This window comes from Varroa jacobsoni, unplaced genomic scaffold (assembly GCF_002532875.2).
Source record: "Varroa jacobsoni isolate VJ856 unplaced genomic scaffold, vjacob_1.0 scaffold_829, whole genome shotgun sequence".
Taxonomy (NCBI): domain Eukaryota; kingdom Metazoa; phylum Arthropoda; class Arachnida; order Mesostigmata; family Varroidae; genus Varroa; species Varroa jacobsoni.
The window spans coordinates 1-24,081 of NW_019213731.1; the positions used below are offsets into that span (position 1 = coordinate 1).

General features: G+C 43.4%; 2 protein-coding genes and 1 non-coding gene across 6 annotated transcripts; 1 reads left to right on the plus strand and 2 right to left on the minus strand.

The window, feature by feature from the left end:
- Window positions 1–27: 27 nt before the first annotated feature.
- LOC111264191 (zinc finger SWIM domain-containing protein 8) lies at window positions 28–17,670 on the minus strand. Its single transcript, XM_022839868.2, has 7 exons — window positions 17,025–17,670; window positions 8,592–9,380; window positions 8,132–8,395; window positions 7,007–7,962; window positions 2,819–6,795; window positions 2,454–2,726; window positions 28–2,112 (listed from the first exon to the last, which is right to left on the minus strand). Exons 2-7 carry the CDS (start codon window positions 8,776–8,778, stop codon window positions 1,887–1,889), a joined length of 5,883 nt encoding a protein of 1,960 aa, XP_022695603.1. The 5' UTR covers window positions 8,779–9,380; window positions 17,025–17,670; the 3' UTR covers window positions 28–1,886.
- Window positions 17,671–18,020: 350 nt separating this feature from the next.
- Window positions 18,021–18,109, minus strand: LOC147752981 (U6atac minor spliceosomal RNA). Its single transcript, XR_015312603.1, has one exon. It is a non-coding gene; the product is annotated as a U6atac minor spliceosomal RNA (small nuclear RNA).
- A 314-nt stretch (window positions 18,110–18,423) lies between these two features.
- On the plus strand, window positions 18,424–23,284 carry LOC111264192 (uncharacterized). Of its 4 annotated transcripts, none has more exons than XM_022839873.2 (5): window positions 18,424–18,446; window positions 19,819–20,006; window positions 20,253–20,383; window positions 21,781–21,952; window positions 22,239–23,284. In XM_022839873.2, exons 3-5 carry the CDS (start codon window positions 20,253–20,255, stop codon window positions 22,527–22,529), a joined length of 594 nt encoding a protein of 197 aa, XP_022695608.1. In that variant the 5' UTR covers window positions 18,424–18,446; window positions 19,819–20,006; the 3' UTR covers window positions 22,530–23,284. The 4 variants fall into 4 exon arrangements, with proteins under 4 accessions (XP_022695608.1, XP_086826108.1, XP_022695606.1 ...); XM_086969982.1 differs by lacking the exon at window positions 18,424–18,446 and adding an exon at window positions 18,466–18,619 and having other exon boundaries at window positions 22,255–23,284; XM_022839871.2 differs by lacking the exon at window positions 18,424–18,446 and adding an exon at window positions 18,473–18,619.
- Window positions 23,285–24,081: the final 797 nt, after the last annotated feature.

Below are 24,081 nucleotides of genomic sequence, written 5' to 3' on the forward strand. Positions count from 1 at the left end.
ATATAATATCATTAGCATAGTAATTAGTATTGTCATCACCATCATTCAATATATATGTATGTATATCACTATGTACAGGGACGCTTTACACAATTATTTATATATATATATATATCGCCAATATCAATACTATCGCCATTATTGTAATCATAAATCGCATTTCGGCCCAACCCACAAGTATTTTTTTCTTTTTCCCTAGTTACGTCTGTTTTCTCTACATAGTCATCTTCTAAAACCCTTCTCTCTCCCATCAAGCTCAAATTGGTGCCTTTTCCAATTTTATGTCTTCCATCCATTTGGTTACCACGAAATATTTATAGAGACAAACACTGACTGATTTACTGATTAAACTAGAGATCAAGGGTGCCACTATATCATCACTGTATCATTAGTAAAATAATACATTTCTCACAGTTGCGAGAGAAAATCGAGGTCTAAAACGTCGTACTGTTCAACAGCGTAGCGCTGGTCTCTAGTGTCCTCCCTTTTCCTTTACTTCGCGTTTATCGCCCCTTGCCTTCTAGTTATACCCAGCATAAACAGCCACGCTCACGATGAAATCAACTTCGACGAGAGAGGGTAAGAGTACACGCTTCATCAACCAACTAGCTAATAGTATTCCCGTCTCCCGACTCTTGCCAAACGTTGAACTCGCCCAACTTCATGTCGAGGACTTACAAGACGAAAAAGGTAAATCAAGCAGGGACTTGTAGGAGGCAAGGTAAATTGCCACTTCAAAACCATCTCGTAAACTGATCACTTCTACGTCATTCTGTCTTTCCCTGATCATGTCACTCCTTTCTAATGAATCGTCCTTAGCCCTTCTTCCTCTGTCACTTTCCTTTCCTCTCATGTTGAATCGTCATGCAAATAAATAAAATGCGTTTCCACCTTCAGTTCTGAGCAACGCCTATTTCTACTCTGAGCGGTTCAAAGATGGCAAGTTCGTTTATGCCATTGACCCGTTTTTTACAAAATGTTTTACTATTTTCTTCAAATTGTCTTGTAATGATTATTATGATAGTTGTTGCTGGTGTTGTTCTTCATGATGATCATGATAACCTGAACGATTTGCTGCTATCGCTAGCCGTGTCTGCGCGTGTTCGAGTGTATCTATGTTCATCGCCCCCTCTCTCTCTCTCTCTCTCTCACACACACGCACACACACACTCTCTCTGCGTAAACGTGTATCGTCTATGAATTGAGATCAGCAAATGAGAAACATTTGACATTCAGTAGTAGTGATAATAATTAGTAGAAACTTTCGATTAGTTGACGCTTTCACTAGTCTCCCGTCGGGAGGGCGTCGGCCTCGGCTGTTTCGAAACAAGATTTTGCAGCGGATATTCGTCTAATCTGAACAGTCGAGGAAACACGATGAATTATATAGGAAATAATATTAATTGACCGTGTTGAGCGCTACATCTGACAACACCTCTCACCTTATTTCTGCGGTGCTTTTCAACAGCTACCTCTTTAATCATCGAGCATCGACTCCACAATCGTGATCATCAGTAGCATGAGCAAACTCGAAGGTTGCTTGGCGATTGTTGATTTGTTAAACGTCAGTTTGTTTGGCCTCTGTGCTTCGGCTTCAAATATGATTTTTTGTCGTCTTGTAGCCTTTTGTTCTAATTATCGTCCTGAGGGCCGACCAGCGAAGCATGGGATTCACTTTCATTTCAACCTATTTCGGATATAATAAATCATGCCCTATCTCTCACTTTTGGAACGGGATGTTAAGTCGATGACTTGTAGATCTCCATTCCAATGCGACGTCCCCGTAGTTCCTGCTGCAAATGTCATAGCTGATAACTACATGACCGGGGCATGTCGGATGACGCCAGTTGTATGATGGCATCATTTATTCTGAGTGGCTAACCCTTTCATAGGCTCTGCTGATTCATTTGTTGTTGGGCGGAAACAATTCTTGTCCAGAGATCTTTTTTACAGCTTTTTGATCGGCGCAACGTCTGCAGATGATCGCTGAATTGGACGAGTCCAGCGGGGCTCAGCTGGAACGCCTGACGAGCGGAACGAATTATTGAGAGGAAGTCATCGTACTCCGCCGGCGAAATGTGATAGAGTTTAGCGTGAATACACGCGATAAACCTATAAAAGAGAACACCCAGGTCCGAAAAATACGAATATCGACGAAGTGTTAGACATCACAAAAGTTGTGCCGGTCAAAAATTACTGGAACTTGTAACTGGGTATCAACTAAACGCTGTTGTATGTAAACGTACATTTGATTGTCCGTTAATATTCGCCTACTCTATAGCATGCGTCAAATATATGAGTAGGCAAACTGGTCACATTTTGAGCTTTTACGCTATACCTACTGCAAAAGTCTCTCGACAGGTTGGAAGATGGTAAATACAAATTTTTTGTATGCGAAGAAGGTTAGTAATGTTCAGTACTAGATGATTTGCTTGTAGAGCTGGTGTACTTACATCTGCTGGCACTTCTGAATGAGCGGCGTGAGCAGGGGTGAACGAATCACCTGATGTGACGGCCCTCCCGGTTGATTTTTAGCTAAGAACTGTGCTATCTCTGTTATGATATCGTAGAGGACGAATGGTGAGGCCACAGAGTTGACGACGCAGACACAGAATTCCTGCAGACAGGACGTGCCTAATTTTTTGGCAACTCCTAAAAGCCATTTAACGTCTTCCCCGTATGACGGAGTACGCGCGTATTTCGCTTGCATTCGCTCATCGTGAATCCTGCAAAAGAGATGTCAGGGAAGCAACATGTTAAACTGCAAGCGGTTCCCTCTACACTTAGTGAGCAAAAAATATTCGTGCTAGTTACTTACTTTTTAGCCAGCAAGTCCATAGCGATTAAACCGACCCGGTACGCAGACACAAGATACTTCAGTGCATCAGGCGACGTCTGATTCTGTGGCGGCTGTTGAGGTGGAGGGGCCTGGGAATTTGGTGGAGGTGTGGCCACGAGGGGCGCCAGCAACGGCGGTGGCCCATGATGGGGTGGTGCATGAGGCGGATGAGGTGGTAACACGTGAGGCCTCGACGGATGAGTCGCTTGCTGCGGCTGTGGATGATATTGAGGGCCAGTTGGGGTGCCCGGATAGAACGATTGGGGCGGCGGCGGATAGGTGGGGTGGTACTGTGGCAGATATGCCGGATGAATCGCACCCGGTACAACGAACGGGGGTGGCATCGAATATGGCGAGTATGGGCTGCCATGTTGCGGCGGTGGCATATACGTTGTGTGAGGATACGTGGGAAGTGAGGGTGGCATTTGCATGGCTGGCTGGTCGACGAACATATGTGGCGCCTGCTCCATAGCGCCGTGCTGATTGTGCGACGCCGCCGGGTGAGGGGCAGGTGGCAGGGCCGGATGCTGGTGCGGTTGCTGCTGCTGCTGCTGTTGATGTTGATGCTGCTGGCGTTGCGGCGGAGGAGGCGAAGCTGGCCGGTCGCCAAGGCCCTCCTCATAGAGATCGTACCAGCGACGGGCAACATCGAATAGCACTTCGGGAATCACGCCGCCACCCTGAGCAGCTTGTTCCACTGTGAGGCACGCCCGTTTCAGCATGTCGGCCGACTGCTCCTTGCATTGTAGAAGCGCTCTCTGAATTTCATTCTGGTTTAGGGCATGCGCATGTGGTAGACACGAGAGCGCTAACTCAGCACAGGCGCGTTGCATTGAAGGGTCCCTGCCGCGGGACGCTTTGTCAGCCAGGGTAACCACTTCGGTTGGGGTGAGATGACCTTCCCAGGTTTCGATCAAGAAAAGGATTGCCGAACAGCCGATCTCCATGGCCTGCCCAGTGATCCAGGATACCTGCGATGAATACGTCCTTGATAGCCAGTTGGGTGAGACGGCGTTGGTAAGACCAAGTGCGTACAGCCCGATCTGGAACGAGCACATGTGAAGTGCACGGTGTGGACCTCGGTGATTTTGTGACGACGATGGCTGAGTGAAGTTGACGGCCATAGAATTATTACCACCCGCTTTCGTGAAGACAGTCTTTGCTAGCTCAAACATAAAATGCGCAGACGCCTCGGATGGTTGATTGGGAATGCTCGGATGGAAACTTCTTTTCGATCCACCCTTGAATCCGCCCCGGGCGCCATTCTGGCTAGCCTGCCCGCTATTCACGGTGATATTTTTCATTTGTGTCACCAGCGGCTGGTTACGATTAAGCTGTTGTTGTTGCTGCTGCTGCTGCTGCTGCTGCTGCTGCTGTTGTTGTTGTTGTTGTTGTTGCTGCTGCTGCTGCTGCTGCTGCTGTTGCTGTTGTTGCTGCTGTTGTTGTTGCTGCTGTTGTTGCGTCTGTACCATCTGTATATTGGATGGATTAAACTCGTCCATTGTGAATATGGTTGAGGGCCCGGCCACCATTGTCGGGTTAAATTCATCGACAGCAAATATGTTTGGGCCAACCGCAGGTGAACCCACCCCTGATGCGGCAGCGGCGGCAGCTGCTGCTGCTGCAGCACTCGCCAAATTCATGTCCCTCTGCTGCTGCTGCTGCTGGGTGGCATTCACGACAAGGTTGGAATTTGGGGCAGTGGTCAGGGCGCCGGCCCCAGCGAGACCAGATGGTCCCGGCGTGGGCTGGGGTCCCGCACCACCTGTAGATGCGCCACTTGCGTGAAACATCGGATTCCCCTTGTTTCGGTCCCCCGAAGACGAGGAGGCGAAGCTATCGCTGCTCTCGCCACTAGAGCCCGAATCGCTGCTTTCCATGGCAGCCGCACGGGCTGCTACCCTTCGTCGGATCAACGTAGGTGAGTTGTCTGACGAAGTCGTCTCCGGAGCTGATGAATCGATGGATGCCATCCCATTTGACGAATGATGCCGTCGGAACATTGCCTTGAAGTTCGTGCAACGGAATTTCGCTTCCCACGCCTTATAGTCTTCCTCCCAACCGGAGGGTGGGCTGTTGGCGCCTTCGTCCTCCGGTCCTCGTCGCCAGGACGCACTGGCATGCTCCTCCGATGTCGCTGACGCTTGAGGCGTAGCTGCAGTTGTCTCTTTCGTGCCGCTTCCACTGCTGCTGCCGCCGCCCGCTCCATAAAGTGAGGCTGTAAGGGTGCTAGGAGGGTTCTTATACATTTGGTGTACCTCCTTATCCAGAAGCTTGTCCATAATTAAGGCCAGCTTGTGCTGGTCATCCTTATAATGCATCAGTAGTGTAATAGCTAACTCGCCGCGCTGTCTTCGTGTGCCTTCGCAGAGGAGCGGATGCTCCGCCTCGGACACGTTGGCCTTTAGTCCGAGTGCGGCAACAGCGGCGTCAAAGCCGAGTTCCTCATCGCCTCCCAGACGATGACGGCACACAACCCCACTATAAGAGGAAGAGTTTTTTCCAGACGAACCTGGCTGCTCCTTGGAGAGCACCAGGGCATCGAAAATATACGACGCCAGCATGAGGGGCAGGAGAGCCTCTCCGCGTGATACAAGGCGACGCTCCCTTAAAGCGGTCGCCCTTTCCCGTAATTCGTGCATCTCAGGATGGCCAAGCGGGATCTTCTTGAGCAAAGTGACCAGATCTTGCTCCTGGTTGACAAGACGCACTTCCAACGGCTTCGTCGACGCTGGTGGCCGTACCAGTTCCAGACCGAAGATTCCTATGCGGAACGCCAAATAATGATGATCGGTGTGGTTCTCCCCTAACACCTGGCACAGAAAAGCGGCTTTAGACAGAGTTGCCGACGCTAAGAGCGATGCCTGGTGACAGGCGGGGTTGAACTTCCCTCGGCCCCGCTTGCCACCGTTGTTTGCCTTTCCTCCGGAAGTAGTCGATGACAGGGACGCCGTCGGTTGATCCATGTCAAAAGAAGGCGGAGATGCCAGTAGTTCCTGGGCCAGACGGAAGGCGAGCTTACATGCTTCCTGCGTGTGGCCATGGGCATGAAGCGCTTCGGCTCGCGCAAACAGAATTTCTAAACGGTCCTCCATTTTTTTAATTTGCTTAGACAACTCGGACGGCTCAGGTATTGGATTCGGTTTCTGTGCAACCGGCATTCCGTAGTTCTGTTGTGCAGCGGCGCGTGCCTGGGCAGCATCATAATAGTACATCTGGTACTCGTCATCTGGCGGATTCGCAGCCGCAGGATTGGGGACGGCCGGCTCAACAAGGGCAGCCACTCCGACGGCTCCAGCTCCACCGCCAGCGACATTTGTCCCAGTTGGTCGGGAAAAGCCTGGCACATCTGGATTGCCTGAGTTCCCGCTCTCATCCCTGGCCTCGGCGACCTCAACTGACACGTTGTTATTATTATTGTTGTTGTTATTTCCTGCGCCTGCCTGCGGAGGCTGAACATGTTGACTGCCGCTCGGTTCGTTGTTATTATTATTGTTGTTGTTTACGTTGATATTGTTGTTGTTATTGTTGCCAAGATTTTCGTTAAAGCCTTCGGAGCTAAGAGAGCTGCGCGTAGAGCTCAGGCAAGTGTCGAATGGCCCTGAGACGGTGGGCACGTTGTAGGGCGACTTGCGTCCTATTTCAACAGGTCGACCCTTACTGCCAGACTGTGAGTGATCCGCTAATCGCAGATGCATATACGGCGAGTAGAAACGACATGCACCACCCTCGTTATACGTGATGCTTGGAATAGGATAGTCAAGCCAGTCTAACAAGCACGACTCAAGAGCCGGCTTGAAGCCCGGAAACACATCGATATCTGCCCACCGTTTGTTAAGGGTCATATTATTCGTGCCCCCGTTATTGTTATTATTATTGTTGTTGCCTGCATTTCCACCTTGAGAATTCTTCGATCTGAAGACGGACTCGAGGACACGACAGTGCCATTGGCACATCTGCAACGGACACATCAACCATTTTTGAATGTTATATAAAATAAATAGAGTAAGTAAATTCAACCTGGATTTCTCGTTGTCTACAACAATAATAAAAGTTACGTCTAGGATTTTTTAGACAAACGAAATGCTATATAAAGATTCGACGTTGTGCGTATATCTTAAATAGTTCGTAATGTCTGAGGTTGCCAAACGCTGAGCTGCGCATTACCTGATCGAAGAAAGTCGTTTTTTCCAACGGTGACAAGGCAGGATTTAACGCTGCCAGACGCCAGAGCACAACGATTTCATCGCACAACGACGCGCATGTATGCTGTGAGCTCTGCGATGTCGAATGCGAAACCCCGTTGTTGTTCGAAGAACGATGGCCTTGACTACCGGTAGATCCAGTATGCATCGACACTTTCGTGTTGAACCACCACATGAGAATTGGCTCACATGCGAGCATTTCCTCCGTGAGGAGTTCGAGCAGAGGGACCGCGTTGCGATCGGCCCGTCGAAACATCTCGCGAACGATTGACAACAAATTCCAGATGCCCTCCGGTTCACGACCGCGTAGTGGCCGCAGGAGACTTTGCCATTCCGATGCTGCTGGCGGAGACGTCGATGACAAGAAATTGACATCGGAAAACACAATTGGCGACGGCATCGAGAGCTTGACCAGGATCTTACGAATACTCTCATGCAGGGTGCCTTCATCGAGACACCACGACGTTTGCTCATACACAGACGCACCGGCTGTGGGATCAGGCGCCCCTCGGAGCGTGTTAATATCTGTCTCATGGCTCGACAGCAATTCGTCAAGGAGTCGCTGTGCCGTTGGTAATATCTGCTGGGGTAACTCTGAGATGAGATACTGCGCAAATTTCTGCAGCTGATCGCGGTGCAGTCGTGAGAGCGACTCGGAAACGGGAGCTCGAAGGCACACTGTCGTCGGTTGATGGATACGATGCAGGCACACAGCTACAACGTGTGAACACCACGACGCTGTTGATACGCAGGTGCAGTTACAGCTGGTGATACGGCGCCGGTCGAACGTAACAGCGACGTTGAACTGTGAACTCTTCGTTGCCGGATTGGCGGCAGGAGTCTGCTGACTTTTCGACCCACTTTGGCCACCGCCACTGCCCAAGCCCGAAGGTTTCACCGTGGCACTCAAATGGAACCCTACAACGTAGATAATTTTAATTATCTTAGCGTTATGTTAAGTCAACACTTGTACTATTACTCAACCTTTTGTGGAAATTAAAACAAAAACTTCGCGAAAAAAAATATCTATTTGTGGCAAAATCACATAAGAAATGTCAATGGTTTTCAGGCACTAAGGCTCACTCACCTATCTGAAGAAGGTCACGGGTGGCCTTGGTTTTAAAAAGGTGCTCGCCTTTCGTAAACTCATCAGCGGAGCCAGTTGCTAAGCATGAGTAAAGCCTGATATCTTCCTCACTTTCCGGAAAGCTCCAGAAAGCAATACGAAGTTGGAGTTGCTCCGGTACTGGAGGATATACATGCTCAACAACCTCGAAGGGGATATGGGCCGCTACCTCGCGGGCTGAGAGCTCTACTAACGAAGTCACGACGCCGCTCAAGGAAGATTCATCTAATCACGCGAGCAAAAATGACAATACAGATATATAATTAGCATATGTCGATGCCATAGAAAACGTAACCTATCTCGCTTATAACCTCACCATAAACCTTTAAAGACAACGCAACATTCTTCTGCAATATTACCTACTGCCAACTTACTTTTCAATTATATACATATATTTATAAGCCAAACTTATCCCACTTACTTTTTCCATTTCCGCTATAGTTATACTTGGCCGACGCGGTGGTCTGCGAAGGTGGCGACGGTTTCTTCCAGCCACGCCAGTGGTTGCAAATCGACTCGCGTTCCGACATCCATGAACAAAGCGAGTCTTCATCAAATCGTTCGCTGTCCTCAAACGACAGACTGTCGCCTTCTTCACCCCACTCCATCCTGGCTCCGCCACCGCCGCCGCCTCCGGCACCGTTTCCACCGGCGCCTGCAGCTGCACCACCTCCAGGGCCACTGTGCCCAGCGCCGGGGGCAGCAGCACCTCCCGAGCCCCCGCCCCCTTCTCCACCAGCGGGGGCGGCCAGTGCGACTCGCAGCTTTCTCAAAAAAGCGGGATCAACAGCAGAAACAGTGGCGGCGATGACGACAACCAGAATGCGATGCTATTAACGAGTGGTTGCACCGCCGAGGTGCAACAACAAAACGGAAACGACAAATCACGTAGCGTTCCGTCTGATTATCCACGACGCACTTCTACAGTAGCATCAGCAATAATGGAAAAGGTTGCGAAAAGTGATGACCGAGAATATAACACAATGGAAACCCCACTTATACCCCAAATTTGATTCTTTTTGCTTACGGTTCAGCACATCACGTCGAGTACATCTAGGCTGATGATGTGAACGAATGATTCCGTTACAATTCGTCTTATTAATCAGTATTGCAGTAGAATTCTCATTCCCTCTTACTTGTTAGTTGGAAGGACGCAGCGATTACCTGCAACACAGGATCTGCAGATTACCCCTCCAAATTTAGCGACTTCCTGCAATAAGTGTATTGAAAAATGTTGTAATTATAAAAGTAATTTCAAACTCCGGCAACAATATTATGCCTATTAGATTCATAATAACCGTATCGTTACTTTTTGCATTTTTTTTGTAAATGACAATTAAACGAGTTTCAAGTAACACATTACGCAAACATTGGGTCTCAAAAGCAACAATGAGTTTGAGGTCATTTAGTGAAAAGCACAGTGCACAATCGGGATAGATTGAGACACACTACTGGAGCTCAAGCGCATGCAACTCACGGCTTTCATATTTATGTCTCAAGAAGCCGGCCATGAAAAATAATTCCTAGTGGCCAGTAAATATTTGCAATAAACTATTTATGATAAGACAAAGCGCTTTCGTCTGTAGTTCTTGCAAGTATTTTTCGTTGACCTATAGAGTTCGCATGTATATTTTTTTGCATCGCGGTCGTGTTACATTGAGGTAAAACTATTCCATCATTAATGTATTCTGATACCTTTGGACCGATCAAAGAATTCTGTCATTGATGATAACGACAATCATTATGTTTGAAATAGGGAGTGACGATTAAAATAGAGTTGCTATCAAAATCACCTGAACTGTTCTCTTCTAGTTCTCCTGTTTTGTACTTACTTTACGCTGCGTCCTGAAAACGCGCTTTCAGGATGCAACAAGTAAGCATTATACTAAATTTAACTGCCCACGCTTGTTTAGCGAACCAATATTTATATATTCGATTATTGTGTCGGCTTATGCCATCTCTCGAATAAAATCGAATCGCTTATATAATAAGCATACAAATGATCCGAGACTAGCCCGTCCGAACACTGCGTCTCTTGATTTCCTTGGAAGTAATTTAGCTTCAGGACAAAAAACGTGAGCTCAATCAATAATGCCTGGAGTGAAATACAACCTAATCAAATACAATCACCGCAGATCTTACTGCTAGATCCTACGTAGGACACCGTCTGAAGTTCACATACATTTATATGTGTAAACAGGGTGTGTGAGAGACAAATACGAACTAAATTGCCACCGCTGTTTTTGAGCTGTAACTAACTAATGAGAAGAGGATGGAACTTTTTTCGCATACCGAAGGCTTTCCTTAAATACGCTATATGTACGTTGAGCAGATTCGCATTTCAAACGAAATAAGCAAAATAACCCGAAAATATGAAGCCCCAATTAGGTAAAAATTCGGAAGATGCAAAAAGCTGGAAAAAGGCATGGGTGAACGACTATTCTAATAATAATCCGAATATCCTAATAATAACGACTAATAAGGTGATACTGTCTCAGGAAAAGCTCCTTATGTCTGTATAAATATGCCGCGAACACTAAAAACGACTTTGTACTCTTTTTGATAACCTACTGTCTCCGTCATTATGAAGTTGTACTTCCATTCTAAATATAAGTTCCTGAAAAATACTAGTACTTTTAAATTTTCAACAATGTTCTGTGTTACCATGCGTAAAAATAGCCCTAGGTAATTCCATAGCTTTACCAAACTACTCCAGAACTTTTGTCCCGGGTAAAAACTTCTTCATCACACAATTTTGTTTATATTGCTCTGATCGCCGGGAGAGCAATGTATTCGCTCCTAAACATTTGTTTTACCAGTGCGCCGTTTTGAATCGCAATTGTAAATGGAGACGGGGATAGATACGTTTCTTCCTCCACAAGTACTATGTAAATGATCTAAAGGAACTGGACAGTTTTGTCGGTGCATGTCGCAAAATACTATTTCACGTTTGCTGTGCAATTGCACCCCAGAACCATGCCCCCTGCTGCTGTAGAAATCGCTTACGTACATTATCAGACTTGAGCTATATATGAGCTTTGTTTCAAAAGAATTGATCAGCTTTTTTTTTGTTCGTTCAAAAACATCTGGTCTATCAACAGTACATATATAAAAACTATTAATGATAGTTTGTCGGTTATCAGCTCGTGCTCGAATAAAGCGCATAAACTTAAAGCGGTATACTCACACAGGAGACAGAACATTATACAAATATATTGAAGGTATTCAAAAAAGCAATGCAAACACAGCTACGTACACCCCGTCGTTAACTGTAAACTATGGTGTGGCGATTCTAATAGAAACTTAGCATGTTTTCGGCGGATTTTGGCACGAAATAGGGGATCGTAATATAGGCACGATAGTATCAAAAAGTGGATGCAGAGCGACAACATTAAGGCACTTCTTGCCTGAATATTTGTAACAAGAAACAAAATGCGGCCTATATTCTAGATGCAATGCAACAATCATTACACGTAGTTCTCTTTTTTAGAACAGCTAGAGAACAAATGTTTAAAGCATATTCTAAAAACCTGCGTGTCGGATGTGTAAACGTTCCTTGAAGGTTAAGTGCTAGCGAAATTCATCGTAGACTGCTGAAGACATTCAGTTGAAAGGCCTGAAGCCAACGCATAGTACGTAAATAGTGCGAACCTTTCAAGAGTGGAGACTGGAGTGTCAGGTCCAGCGAGTAAGTGACTAGACGTTGAGATCGACATGGAAGCTTCTCGCGAAAGCCCTGGTATATAAAGGCTCTATGAGTCATCTCACATGTAAAGTTAAACTTAAAATGCGCAAACTAAGTTAAACCTGGGTCCTTGGTGAATTGGCTCCAGGCCAGTTGGTTATGCGTGTGGTGTTCCACACGCAATTTGCGGCATATTAATGAATAGGAAACACACCGAAGCATGCTTCAGTCCCTATCGCCAACCGTGGAGTGGCCAGGCGAGCAAATTTTGTCAACCTGTAGAGTTCAAGTTTTGCGGCAGTGTCAAGTAATTTCGGATGTAAAGTACTTGCAATAGACATCAGGATCATCTACTATAAGATACTCGCCCAATAAAAAACAAAGGATGCAGCCCGCCATCTAAGTTTCTCAGGAGACTGATGGACCGTTGGCAGGGCAGTTGGTAGCACGCATTCTGGTTACTTGACGACCTCGTCGTCATCTTTTAATTGTATTGAGAAACGGATTATTCAACATCGGCTTCAACCCGTTTATTCTCCGGACCTAAACCCATGCGATGACAAAACTTTCTATGTCCTAAAGAGGGCGACTGGTGGCCAAGCGTATCCCGCTATCGACTTACTATAGGTATACAAATTACAGGTAGTAACGCGAATGCTAACTATACGGCTGCTTAAAGGGTTAAGACAACTGTCGAAAAATATAGGAGATTACCTCGAACAATAATTGAATTTATAATTTTCGCCCATTTAATTTAAAAGTTACTCCATTTCGAAGTACTGCTCATACATATAAACAAATGTAGTATTTGAAAGTTACTCTGTTGGTACACAATGTATACAAAACATTCTTAGGTCAAACTATAGCAATGTATCACCACTTCGCTGACTGAGCTATACTACGTACAATATAATCATTTTTTCTTTAATTAGTAACGCGTAGTCGGAAGAATGGCGACTTATACTGAATTCTGTTCTCTCGTAGGGAAAGCGTATCATTTAGAGTATCACATTTACACAAAATAGTAGCTTGCATAATTCGCTACAAACATTCTTGAATTTTATATACCTGGATGAGGTTAGCTCATTTCGAGAAACTCGCGCCACTTCTAACAAGCCACCATCTAAATTAGTAGCTGTTGAAGACAAAAGAAGGCGTTATAGTGGGCACGGAGTGTAGATAGGTACATAGCCTAATAAGCCCAGTTGTCTGCAGACTAGACGTTAATAACTACTATTACTAGATTCTACGAGCTTCTTATTGTAGGCACAGCATACATAAATTACCACTTTATATAATTATAGTATTGTAGACAAAACTATACGCTCACGTTTTTGATAGATATACCGTTGTTTTAACACGAACTTGACGTAGGTAAAATCAAATTTGAATACATAAGTCACTTTGAAGTGGTTTGACCGTGATCATATGGCCTGTTGCAGCCATTATAATTCGTTATTTGCTTACGAACTCCAGAAACGCTGGTAAATATATCTCTCGTGTTAAACGAAAAATTGCTTTGCTGAAAAACCAGAAAATTCAGTATAGCCGTTATGAATGAGAAAAATATGTTTCAAAAATAATCTTCATCTTAGTATTCGATCACTTCGAAGTCGCAATCAAATCGGCCATAATAAAACGTACCGTTCTATTCCGACGCAAGTGGTAACTGGTTTAACTAACCGTAAAACGAAAACGGCGGTTACATAGAAAAACAAATCGACATGAACACAAGGCAACGGCTCTGATTACAACCTATCAATACACGTATTGGGAAATGTACATTTTAATGTGCTCAATTAGCCCCACTCGCTAAACTGTGTGTAGAAAATCGCTTCAATATTAACAATATTTTTAACAATAAAATGAACAATATTAACGCTTTAGTAATAACTTTAATTAATAAAGGAGCATAACGCCTATGCAATTCCCAACGAGCATGTAGGCCGTCTACAAACGTCGAGATATAGGCTATCCACTTTCCTTCCTCAGTGCTGTTTTTTCTGATGCTTAACATCCGTTCCCCCATCCCCTTTCTGTGCTAGTCCTACACAAAACTTCAGACCACCACCGAGACCAGTTTCCCTGCCGCTGCTGCTGGGGTTTTCCCCAGCTGCCACTGATAGGGACTCAAACGTTCATATATAAGCAAATCATTTGTTTCACACTATTTCGGTAACGTCCCCGCAACGAGTGGCCTCACCAATGGCGCTTCTCTGTATGCAATTATCCTCAGGGAGTATATCCTCTGAATATCCTTTCCTACCAGCTCGCGGCTTTGCCGCCATTCTTGTTTGATTCTCTGAGTCCGATTTACAACACAAGCAGCAGCTGCTCGAAGCAGAAACTATCGATGCAGTCGCCGTGGCTATTTCTGCCGTCCTGAGAAGATTGTCGCTTCTTATACTGGATGACAAGCATGAATAACTGTAAGGATCATCAAGACAATTAGCTCAACCACATCATTGAGACTAGTATTAATACTACAACTACTAATAGCACTGCCAGGCTCCAAATACGACAGGACAGACAGTTAGATACTAAATCTGTGGCTGAAACTAGATGGACAACTTGGAAGTTGTAGAAGCATGACTAGTGTGCAACTAACCACTTAATATGCGACGATGCAATGGAACATTTGACGGGAGCACCAATTACATCAACGAAAAAGTAGCAGAAACGCTAATAATACCGTTATGATAACAACCCCAAATGGGTTGTACAATCGTTGCAGATGTTGTAGTTGTTGGTGTTTCGCGTTTGGATAGGCGTCTCTTTGAAAATTCCCCCTGCCCTGCCCTGCCCCTTCCTCTCCCCCTCCCCCCCTTTCCAACGAGCTCGCAGAATCGGTGTACATGATGTTGGCTGTCTTCGCTGCGATAGCAGCAGTAGTGGAGCAACTACTATTATAATTTATTGGAGTCTGTCAAGTCGACGTTGTCGTCTGCGTCGCGTTCTGCCAATCGCTCGTTCCGAGGCGTCGCCCACCGAGGGGCCCCAACACCGAGGTCATTCGCATGTAGCACAAACACACGGGCGCGTCAGAAGTGCGACACACGAGTGTCAATGCATACAATTGTACACTTACAACTAATGAAACAACATATTCGTCAACTTTGGCAAAAACTTATACACGACAGACTGAGACGACAAGAGATCTAGAAATGAAAAACGCCTGAATTGGTCAAGTCTATAGAGGAAACACTGAAGATAGTTGAACTCACGAAGGCCATGGCAAATCGTGGTTTGCTTGCAACAGTTCAAATTTGTTCATAGAAAAACTAAACAGGGAAAAAGCATTTTCGCATCAGAAACGACACATGAGGTAGGGAACAACACAACAACGAAGAAGTGTACCACCACTGTTACTGTTACTGTCGAAAATTGTATCGGCGTTACGTAATCTATGCATTACCAATAATAAGTTGCACAAGTACGCCATAGAGATGCACACACACATGCACGCACGCACGCACCCGGACTGCCCACATACAGATTAGAAGAGACACAGATGACTGCAGTTGATTTTACTCCATCTACGACCTAATAGCTGTTGCCACAATACAACAACCATAACAGTAATGATCACCTACTATCAGTTAGCGCACACTACACAGCTAAGGCCACGCGATTGACGATGATAAACGACGACGTAGGCCGCCGATTTCGTCGAGCACAAAGAAGCGACCCACATTGCTTGTAACAATTGCAGCTGCTGCCGTCACTTTTGGTGTACGAAGAAATCGTCCGTGTCGGAGGTGCAGTCGTGTGAGCAGCGATAACTGGCACAATACAGCACGGCCAGCAATGCTGTTAGCGTCGAACATCGTACGCCGGATCTGCTGCAGCAGTAAGGTGGCGTTAGGCTCGCTCGATTTTTACAGGTCAGTCGGCCGCTCGGTTCGTTGGTAGCTTAGCTGAACGACCGGCCAACTAGACCCTTCGTACACACGAAAGTACGATATAAACAGATATAACATGAAGAAATAAAGACATCTGTAGTTAAACTAGCCCGATGGTATTATACCTAGATGAGGTTAGGCAAGTCAGTGGTAACGCAAGACTGGAAACGTTGACGGGCTACTTTTTCTTGCCTACATTCCTCAATAGGACAGGTACACTAGTCACTTTAGTCAACCTAATACACCCTTATGCCTGGACCTGCGACGGCAGTGCAACAGTGTGAAAACACCAGGCGGACGATGCTCGCATAAAACTTTACAAGATACAAAAGCGTTACGATGATAATTAGCCAGCTTTAGATTGCACCGGCAAACGATTAGTTAGCCGTCCTTGACGGACACGTACATTTACAAATAGCACGCTACGATACGTCACGCACATCATCAATACATAGATACGTCTTGCCAATATTTAACCAACCTCCTCATTGGTGGAAGGGGGAGTTGAAGCCGATTCTTGGAGTGAAGTATTCGCGACATCGGCTGCCAAATGGTGTTAGCCAGCTTTCGTGCGGGGGACGACTCAGCATTGATGGCGATAATATCAAACTTCGCAGAAACGATGACGGGTGGAAGGTTCAGTTTTGGTTTTATTCGGATCGGACAGGCATTCGCTAGATAATATAAGGTTCGGTCGCATCCTATAGCCACGGTTTAAACTCAAACCCAACCCGTAACCCGACGACGACAAACAGGAAAAGGAGGCCCACACAGAGATAGACATTGTACATACACAGCGATAAACACTCACACAGCCGTAACACACACATGCACACACACATCAAGCAGAGCCACAACCGGCCAGCCTCACACAATGCAGCCAGCTTAATGGTAATGAAAGGCTGTAGCAACCTATAAAGTGCCATCAACAGTAGCAGCAGCAGCCCCATCAGCTCATTGCACACAGATAGATACACAAATACACACCGCACACATTCACCGAGACCCACACATTAAGAGCCTCCATCCAGTAGTTAACTGATCGTAGTTGTAGGACTTTAGGGGAATCAGCTAGTAGGAATCAGCTGGCCTCAAGTAAGTACCTTTCCAGTCCTCTCTCTGCCCACGCCCCTCTTTCACGGCAACGTTTGGCGGGCCACGTACGTAACTCGATTATCGACAGACTCCGCACAACTATGGGCGACGTCCCCCGACGGGCTCGACACCAAGAGATGGACAGGGACTTCTAAGCTGGGTAGCTACTCACCTCACTAACATCGCGGGGGACTCAATAGTGCACACTAGTAGCTTGAAAGGCCTAGGCTTGCTTGTGGCGGCGGCCAGCGATCCGGACCCCCGGGGCAAGCCTAGTTTGCGACGCGGCTCACCGGGCTTGGTGAGGCCCCTGGGGAACTCGGGACGGGCCGCGCTCTCAAGAAGCCCCTGCTCACGGTTCCGAAACACACACGGACATTCACGGGCTCGGGCTAGCAGCTTCCAGTCAAAGCCACTGGCCAACCAGCTCCTACTGCCGCTGCTGCAGGCTGAGACCCTCGGAGTCGAACCTTCCTCCTCCCAAGTAAATAAGAAGTTCGTTACGGAATTTCATGCCTATCGGTATATCGTCACTAAGGGCAAGAATTGTAGTCAGAATTCAAGGCGATTGCAGTACGATTCACGAACAAACAGACAAAGAAGTCTTGAAGAATTCGGCACAAAAGAATACGACACCAGTGGCGCCAAAATTCAAAAAGTTATCCCCGGAGCCGATAATGGCGGGCGTTTCAATGTGGGCGGCTCAAAGTAATCACTGCTAGTGGATTAAAATAGTGATACGATCAGTGAGTTCTACCATTCAATGCTTTCGAATAAACACTCTCTAGCTACACATGGTCTGTTTTTATTTTTTTAAATGTACCACACTCCTATAAGGAAAGATGAAAAACGAGATAGCAATAGACATCTCCGCACATAGCTAGTCGCTCACATGGTGTGATTAACACTTTGTTCTTAAGATGTACGTGAATAGTCTCAATTAGTTTTTGCATTTGCTCGTAAATTGTGCATAAGCAAAGAATATAATATTGAAGTTTCCGTTGCATCGGCTTTCTATTTCGTTCAAATGTTTGATTGTAGCTAAATAGCTTGATAGTGTCATTGCTTTAGCAGAAAAAAGTGAGCTGTACAAACGGAGTATTGTTAGTAGCGGTATGCTTCTATTTTGCAAGGGCTGTGCGTGATAGTAATCCCTTACATTCGCGAAAAAATCGGTTGCTTATGCGTGCCATAAGCGGGTATGTGTGTCCGTCCTTGCCTAGGGGAGTGCCAACAAGCTCTCCTTCCCTGCGACACAACGAAAAATTGTTGCTGAACTTGTTATAAATGTTGGTCGAGGTGAGATTACAGCAATTCATATCTACAAGCTCAGCTCCTTTGTAATTTCTGCATAATAACGATAATGAATTATATCTGGTGCATATATATAGAATTCCGCTCAGTGGAGAGCATATTTTTATAACTGATAGCATTACTGAACAGCCCGTGTTTAATAGAAGTAGCTTTTTACCAGGTCAGGCAATGCCATGAGTTTTGATCGACAAAAACAGAAAGGGCACGTTTCTGCTTTTATCCACCAGGCGGCGCGACCGGTCTCCTCGAACGAATCGGTTGATACGAAAACGAAAACAAGGTAGACGATGCGGCGGTTCGGTTTGAAAAGCTGGATAAAAGCGCGCTGAAATTTTGAATTTAGTTGAATGTAAAACGGTCAAATAATTGATCAAAATTAGATTGATAAGAGTACATAAATGGATCTTCTACACAGTAGGCCAAAGTAATCTTTTTTCAATTTGGGATACAAAGGTAACCACGCATTCCAAAGTGATGTGCATAGTATTCTAAAATAGAAGTTCGCCGTTATTGAATTGTGGTTTTTGTCATATTGTGGAACTTGGTTGACAGGACATTTAACTATTCGTAAAACTTTTGTTATCATAATCACCTTTATTCAAAGTGTTAGGATAAAGTTAGTACTTAAATCGAGACTATCGAAATAAGTCATATTCAAAACAGCAAGTTTTGTGTGAGAATCGGGATAAAAAATGGAGCCGTTACGGTTTAATGTGATAAACGGTTAGTTTGTTTATTAGTTACTACGTTGTACAATTTGGTCGTACTTCGAATCTTTGTGTGTTCAGTATAAACATTTCTTTAGTGTTCTTATGATTAATACTAACAAAACTGGAGACCGGTCCATATAATAACACGTAGTTATTTTGTATAAATTGATTTTGAAAACACGTTCGCTGCATACGTTTAACACACTGAATCCGATGTGTCGAAAAAAAGGCACGTCTAGAAAATGCTCATCAGTATGTGCTAGTGCCAGAAATTATTTAACTGTAGCTTAATATATGCATATCGAAAATCAGCCTTTGGTCAAGTCTCTTGCATGCCGCGGGTTGTATCAGTGCACAAGAAAGTTTCTCTCGTATATTATTGTCATTACACTTTTGACAACAGCTATTATTCATAAAATATACATAACAAAAATTGACTTTATATATATATATATATATATATATATATAATATTTTTTTTATTTTGTTTTTTGATATATGAGAAAATATGATATACTTCGTATACCACACAGTGAATTGAAAATTTTATTAACATTGTTCTCTCTCTAAAAACATTTGTTTTTCTAAAAAGAAGCAAATGTTTAGGGATTTATGTTTCTTTTTTTTGCATTGTGTCAATGAAATTAAGTCATTAGATACTACCACGTATTTTGCAATCCGACTTCTTAGCTTAGTTAATTGTATATTAATTGTAGGCCTTATTTTACCTAGAAACTTCTACGAAGATGATATGGAATAAATGCATATTTAGGTATATCTGCAATTAACCTGCCTGTTATGGACCATGTACCTAAATCCAGAACATACGTCCATAGTTGCAATTAATGAGAAAAAGCCAACGTTCTGAGAATAATAATAATCCATGACCAACTCAGACTAGTTAAATAAAATTAAGCATGTGTTTGTTTGTTGACTATTTAGGAAACGAAAATCTGATTAGAGAATGGCCGTCGAAAGAATAATGACTTCACAGGAAGCCATTGAAGCCACGCCAAAAACAGCACTAAAACAGCAAGGGATGTTAGCGGAGTCATCTATAATGCACTGCCTATTTAAAATTCCATAATTTACGGAAAAAAGACACTAGATTTGTCTGTTGCCATAAGAAGGTATGGGCTAAAATGTTTTGAATTTAGCATATGCTACAATGAGAGCTTCATAGGTGTATTTGAACACAATATCCATATTGGTCAAATTTAGTCGATTTACTGAATTATGTATTTCTAATAACAGTTAAATGGCTGCCAAACAGAAAAAGATAAGAATCGCATGCTTGATTGGTTCAGCCCACACTTCGCAAATAAAATCTTTGTTTTTTTTTCGGAAATCTATTTGAATTGACCTTGTATATTTAGATGACTTCGCCGTGTTGGTATACATACCCTGTTCCAGAGGATCGTTATAATCTAACCTTTTTACAAGGCCCATCTAATATAATCAATAACATCGCTTTAAGTGCCACACTTCATTGTCTTAGGTACGAAAGGTAAGTGTATCAGTATTTAGTAGTACTGTAGAACTCAGCTAGTAATAAGTTATTTCGAAAATAGTAAGTAAAGTAATCGTGTAATGATCTTAAATAACGTTTCTAATCTTATATATTTCGCATCGTTGGTAGTCGTGCATAAACTTTTTGTAGAACTGGCAATAAAATGAAATAAACCAGTATATTTAGTTAGTAAAAAAAAATGTATTTAGTTTCTTTCCATGCAGAATAAAATGAACATACATCTATGCTTGAAGCATACATATTTCAAGCGTATAGTAAGTGAGAATTTTAATACTAGGTGAGAAAAATTTTGAAGTATGTTTTAGAAACGCATCATCTATTCGTTACCGTTCGGAATGGCTACACAATTTAAGTGAATAAAGCAAGCTATTATATAGTGTGAACTGCTTATTTGTATATGGCAAAACAAGATATACCTACACCGTCGTCGCTGCTTCCTTAATGTCGATGTTTGCATTGTTTCTACATTTATCACAGTTGATTTTTAGCTTGTTAAGGCTAGGCAAACAGCACCTTGAAGATTCGAACCTGAGACGCGCTACGTTTCCTCACAGCTTTTGCCGATAACCACTGGTATTGGAACTATTCGCCATTAGTAAAAAGTACTTTTAGGAGTATTTCATTATACAGTCATTGAGATTTCAGACAAACATGAAACATGCTTCAAGCCCATTATCTCACCTAGAATGGGTTCCTTATTTGAACCAATAAGTTTAACATTTTGCTTATTAGTCATTGTGAGAAAATTTAGCTTGCCGAAAAATATAAGTAGACATGAGACTCGGTCTCAGACTTGATCTAAACATTCAAAATACCAGGATCTTACATGCAAGTATGTATTCATGCGGGTTTCGAGGGTCTATAGATAGAGCATACTAATGCATCATACTTGAGTTTATCATGTACCACTATATTAAAGAGCTATCGAAATATATAGCGATGGATAAATTTGATTATTTGCGAATTGAAGTAAACTATTATTGTCGACTTTTGGTTCAACTTTTCTTCTTAGGAAATCTGCTCTAGTTGACGTTTGCGTTAAGTCGTCGTTTGGAGAATTAAGATTTTCTTTAAATAAATGACGAAAATGATGTCCCTAACCTATTTTATAAACAAAAAAAAATACGCCACAATTAGATATAGGCACCGTGTAAAGTATACAGCTAACTTATTTCAGGTACTTCTATACGTGCTGAATAGGTTAAGTTGCGTTAGTTTTAACAGTTTTCTATCTCAATAATAAAAAGATGTAATTATCCAATGGATGTCCAGTGCCAGAATATCATTTAGAACCTATTCCTCGATGTTCTAATATAATTTAATTAAGAAGCGATGATTGTTAAGTTGACTGTATTTAACCCTTATTATTTCAGATTCTGTTATTTCGTGGCTGATGCATATGATTCAGAATTTACGCAACTGATACCGTTTGATTCATGTTCATTCTCCGCGGAATTCACTAGCTTATTCGTCCCTATGCATGCGTCCAGTACGGACTGTATAGTTAAGAGAATTAAATACATTGGAAGACCTGAAAATGCCCAGGTGGGTCCTTCACAGTTTTCTCTCTAGCTAGAAAAGTTGCCCTACGCAAAAGCAAAAGCCATAGTAGTATACGTTACACATTGTTAACCTGAGATATTTTCTACGTTCCCACAAAAGCGCTAATTATCCTCGTACGAAAAAGTTCGATGTAGGTCTTTGGTTACGTGTTGCAAAGGGAGCTTGACCCTGACCCATTCGTATTGTGCGTGACTTATAAAAATGTTAGAAAAGTATAGCATATAACAGAGATTAACGTTCGTATTCATATTTATTCATCTTGTTTAAGCGCGCTTCATTAATAGTGATTAGGATTCCAAGTCAGAGTTCGTTTCTGGACCTAGTGAACATCCTCGGTTATCTTCAGGACGTACAAATACGAAACGAGTCAACGTGTCTACTGCTTCAAGACCAACAGGACAAGCCGTTACCTTTGAACGTTCGTAACTTCTATAGTGTCAAGGTATATGACGCTTTCAAATGGGGACTAAGACGAAATGGGGAAGAAATACATTTTCAGGAGCAAAGCGCGATCACCAAGAAAAAACTCAGTTTGAACTTAACGAGAACTGATCTTTAAAAAAGTGTTTTAAATTTTAGAGTTAGACGGAGTGCGGTAGCTATTGATTTTATCACTAGATTTTTGCAAAGTGAGTAACCTATCCGTTGCGGTGTATCGTACCTTCCTACCTACGATTGTTTTGTTCAATAATCGACCCTGCTTTGTATCACCATTCCAGGGCGCTCTATGGCCAATTTGAAATCAGTTAGTTTTAACAAATTGCCTATACCATACGCCGGTGAGCTAAGTTTGAGAAAGTGCAAACAGTTGTAGATGGGACATCAATACCTGATGAAATCTCGTCTTATGCAAATATCGGTCGCGCCAGATTATTTGCGCAATCGAAATCGAATTGGTGGTAGATCTCGACGTTTTTCGATCTCGTTCGTATCTAGTACCAAAAATTAGGCAGGACATGTTTAAATACAACTGCTTATTTATCTTTTATTATAAAGTGTCTGTAAATGGGTTTTTGTATTTCTTATCTAATATGCTGCCAGGCTGTTCATGATATTTTGGCTTACTCATGATAAACTTTCATTAGGTTTTAAATAGGTAATTCTTAAGTCTAATGAGTGAATCTGCATATTCTGATTGTGATACTACGATGGGTTTGTTAGTATAAAAATATATAAAAACGGCTGCCATCAGTCACAACGGTGGCTGAAATGTGAAAGGAAGATGCATCGAATGTATATATAAACCGTGTGCGTTCATACAATGGCACTGCATTTTGTACATATAAAATAAATATAACGTATTCATCAAGCAAATATATGTTTTTTTTAAGTGAACCGAGTCAAGTTTGTTGCCCTTTGACAAGTTCGTCATTTGCTCTGCGCTTGGTATAACCGCTGATGTGGCATTATTATTTCCAAAATCGTATTACGGTTTATTCTTATTTATGTCAATATGCATACAGATAAAGGTAATAAGATAACAATCAGGCTGGCTTTTTCAATATGTTCTATAAAAGAGGCCGTTCTAGGAAATCAAAGTGTATGTAATTTGAAAGTGCAAGTTTATGTCGATGTTCTGAGTAAAACTTCGTAATTGTGGTGTCTAACTTGCTGTTCCACCGGCCATTACCTCGGAAAAACTTCAAGCGAACGTCGCGCAAGAGGAATCAGTGAGGCGTAATGAATGATGAGAGCGTGGCCACCAGTATTTCTTCTTCCGACTTCAAGAAAAAAATCGGTGATTGTTGAACAATCCCGTGTCCATGCTGGTCATCGACTAAACGCGCAGAGCATATTCCTCTTTATTATCTGTTTGTTTCTTGACCGTATCTTATTGATACCTTGGCTCCGATTTCACCAAGAATCTGTATTCTCCCAGCCCATGTGAGTGAGGTGTCTTCAACTGGCGAGTGGGTATTCTCATTCAAACTCTTCTAGTGTTCCACTGTTTGCTCGATCGATTTACTTTGATTGTTTGGGCCAGCATGTTTAATGGCGTGAATTAAAATAACCAACCTGATGCAAACCAAATAATGTCATTTTATATTTTGCCCCTTATCCAGTTCTTGAATTATTCTTGCACTTATTATTGTTTTAAAAGCTCTAGACAC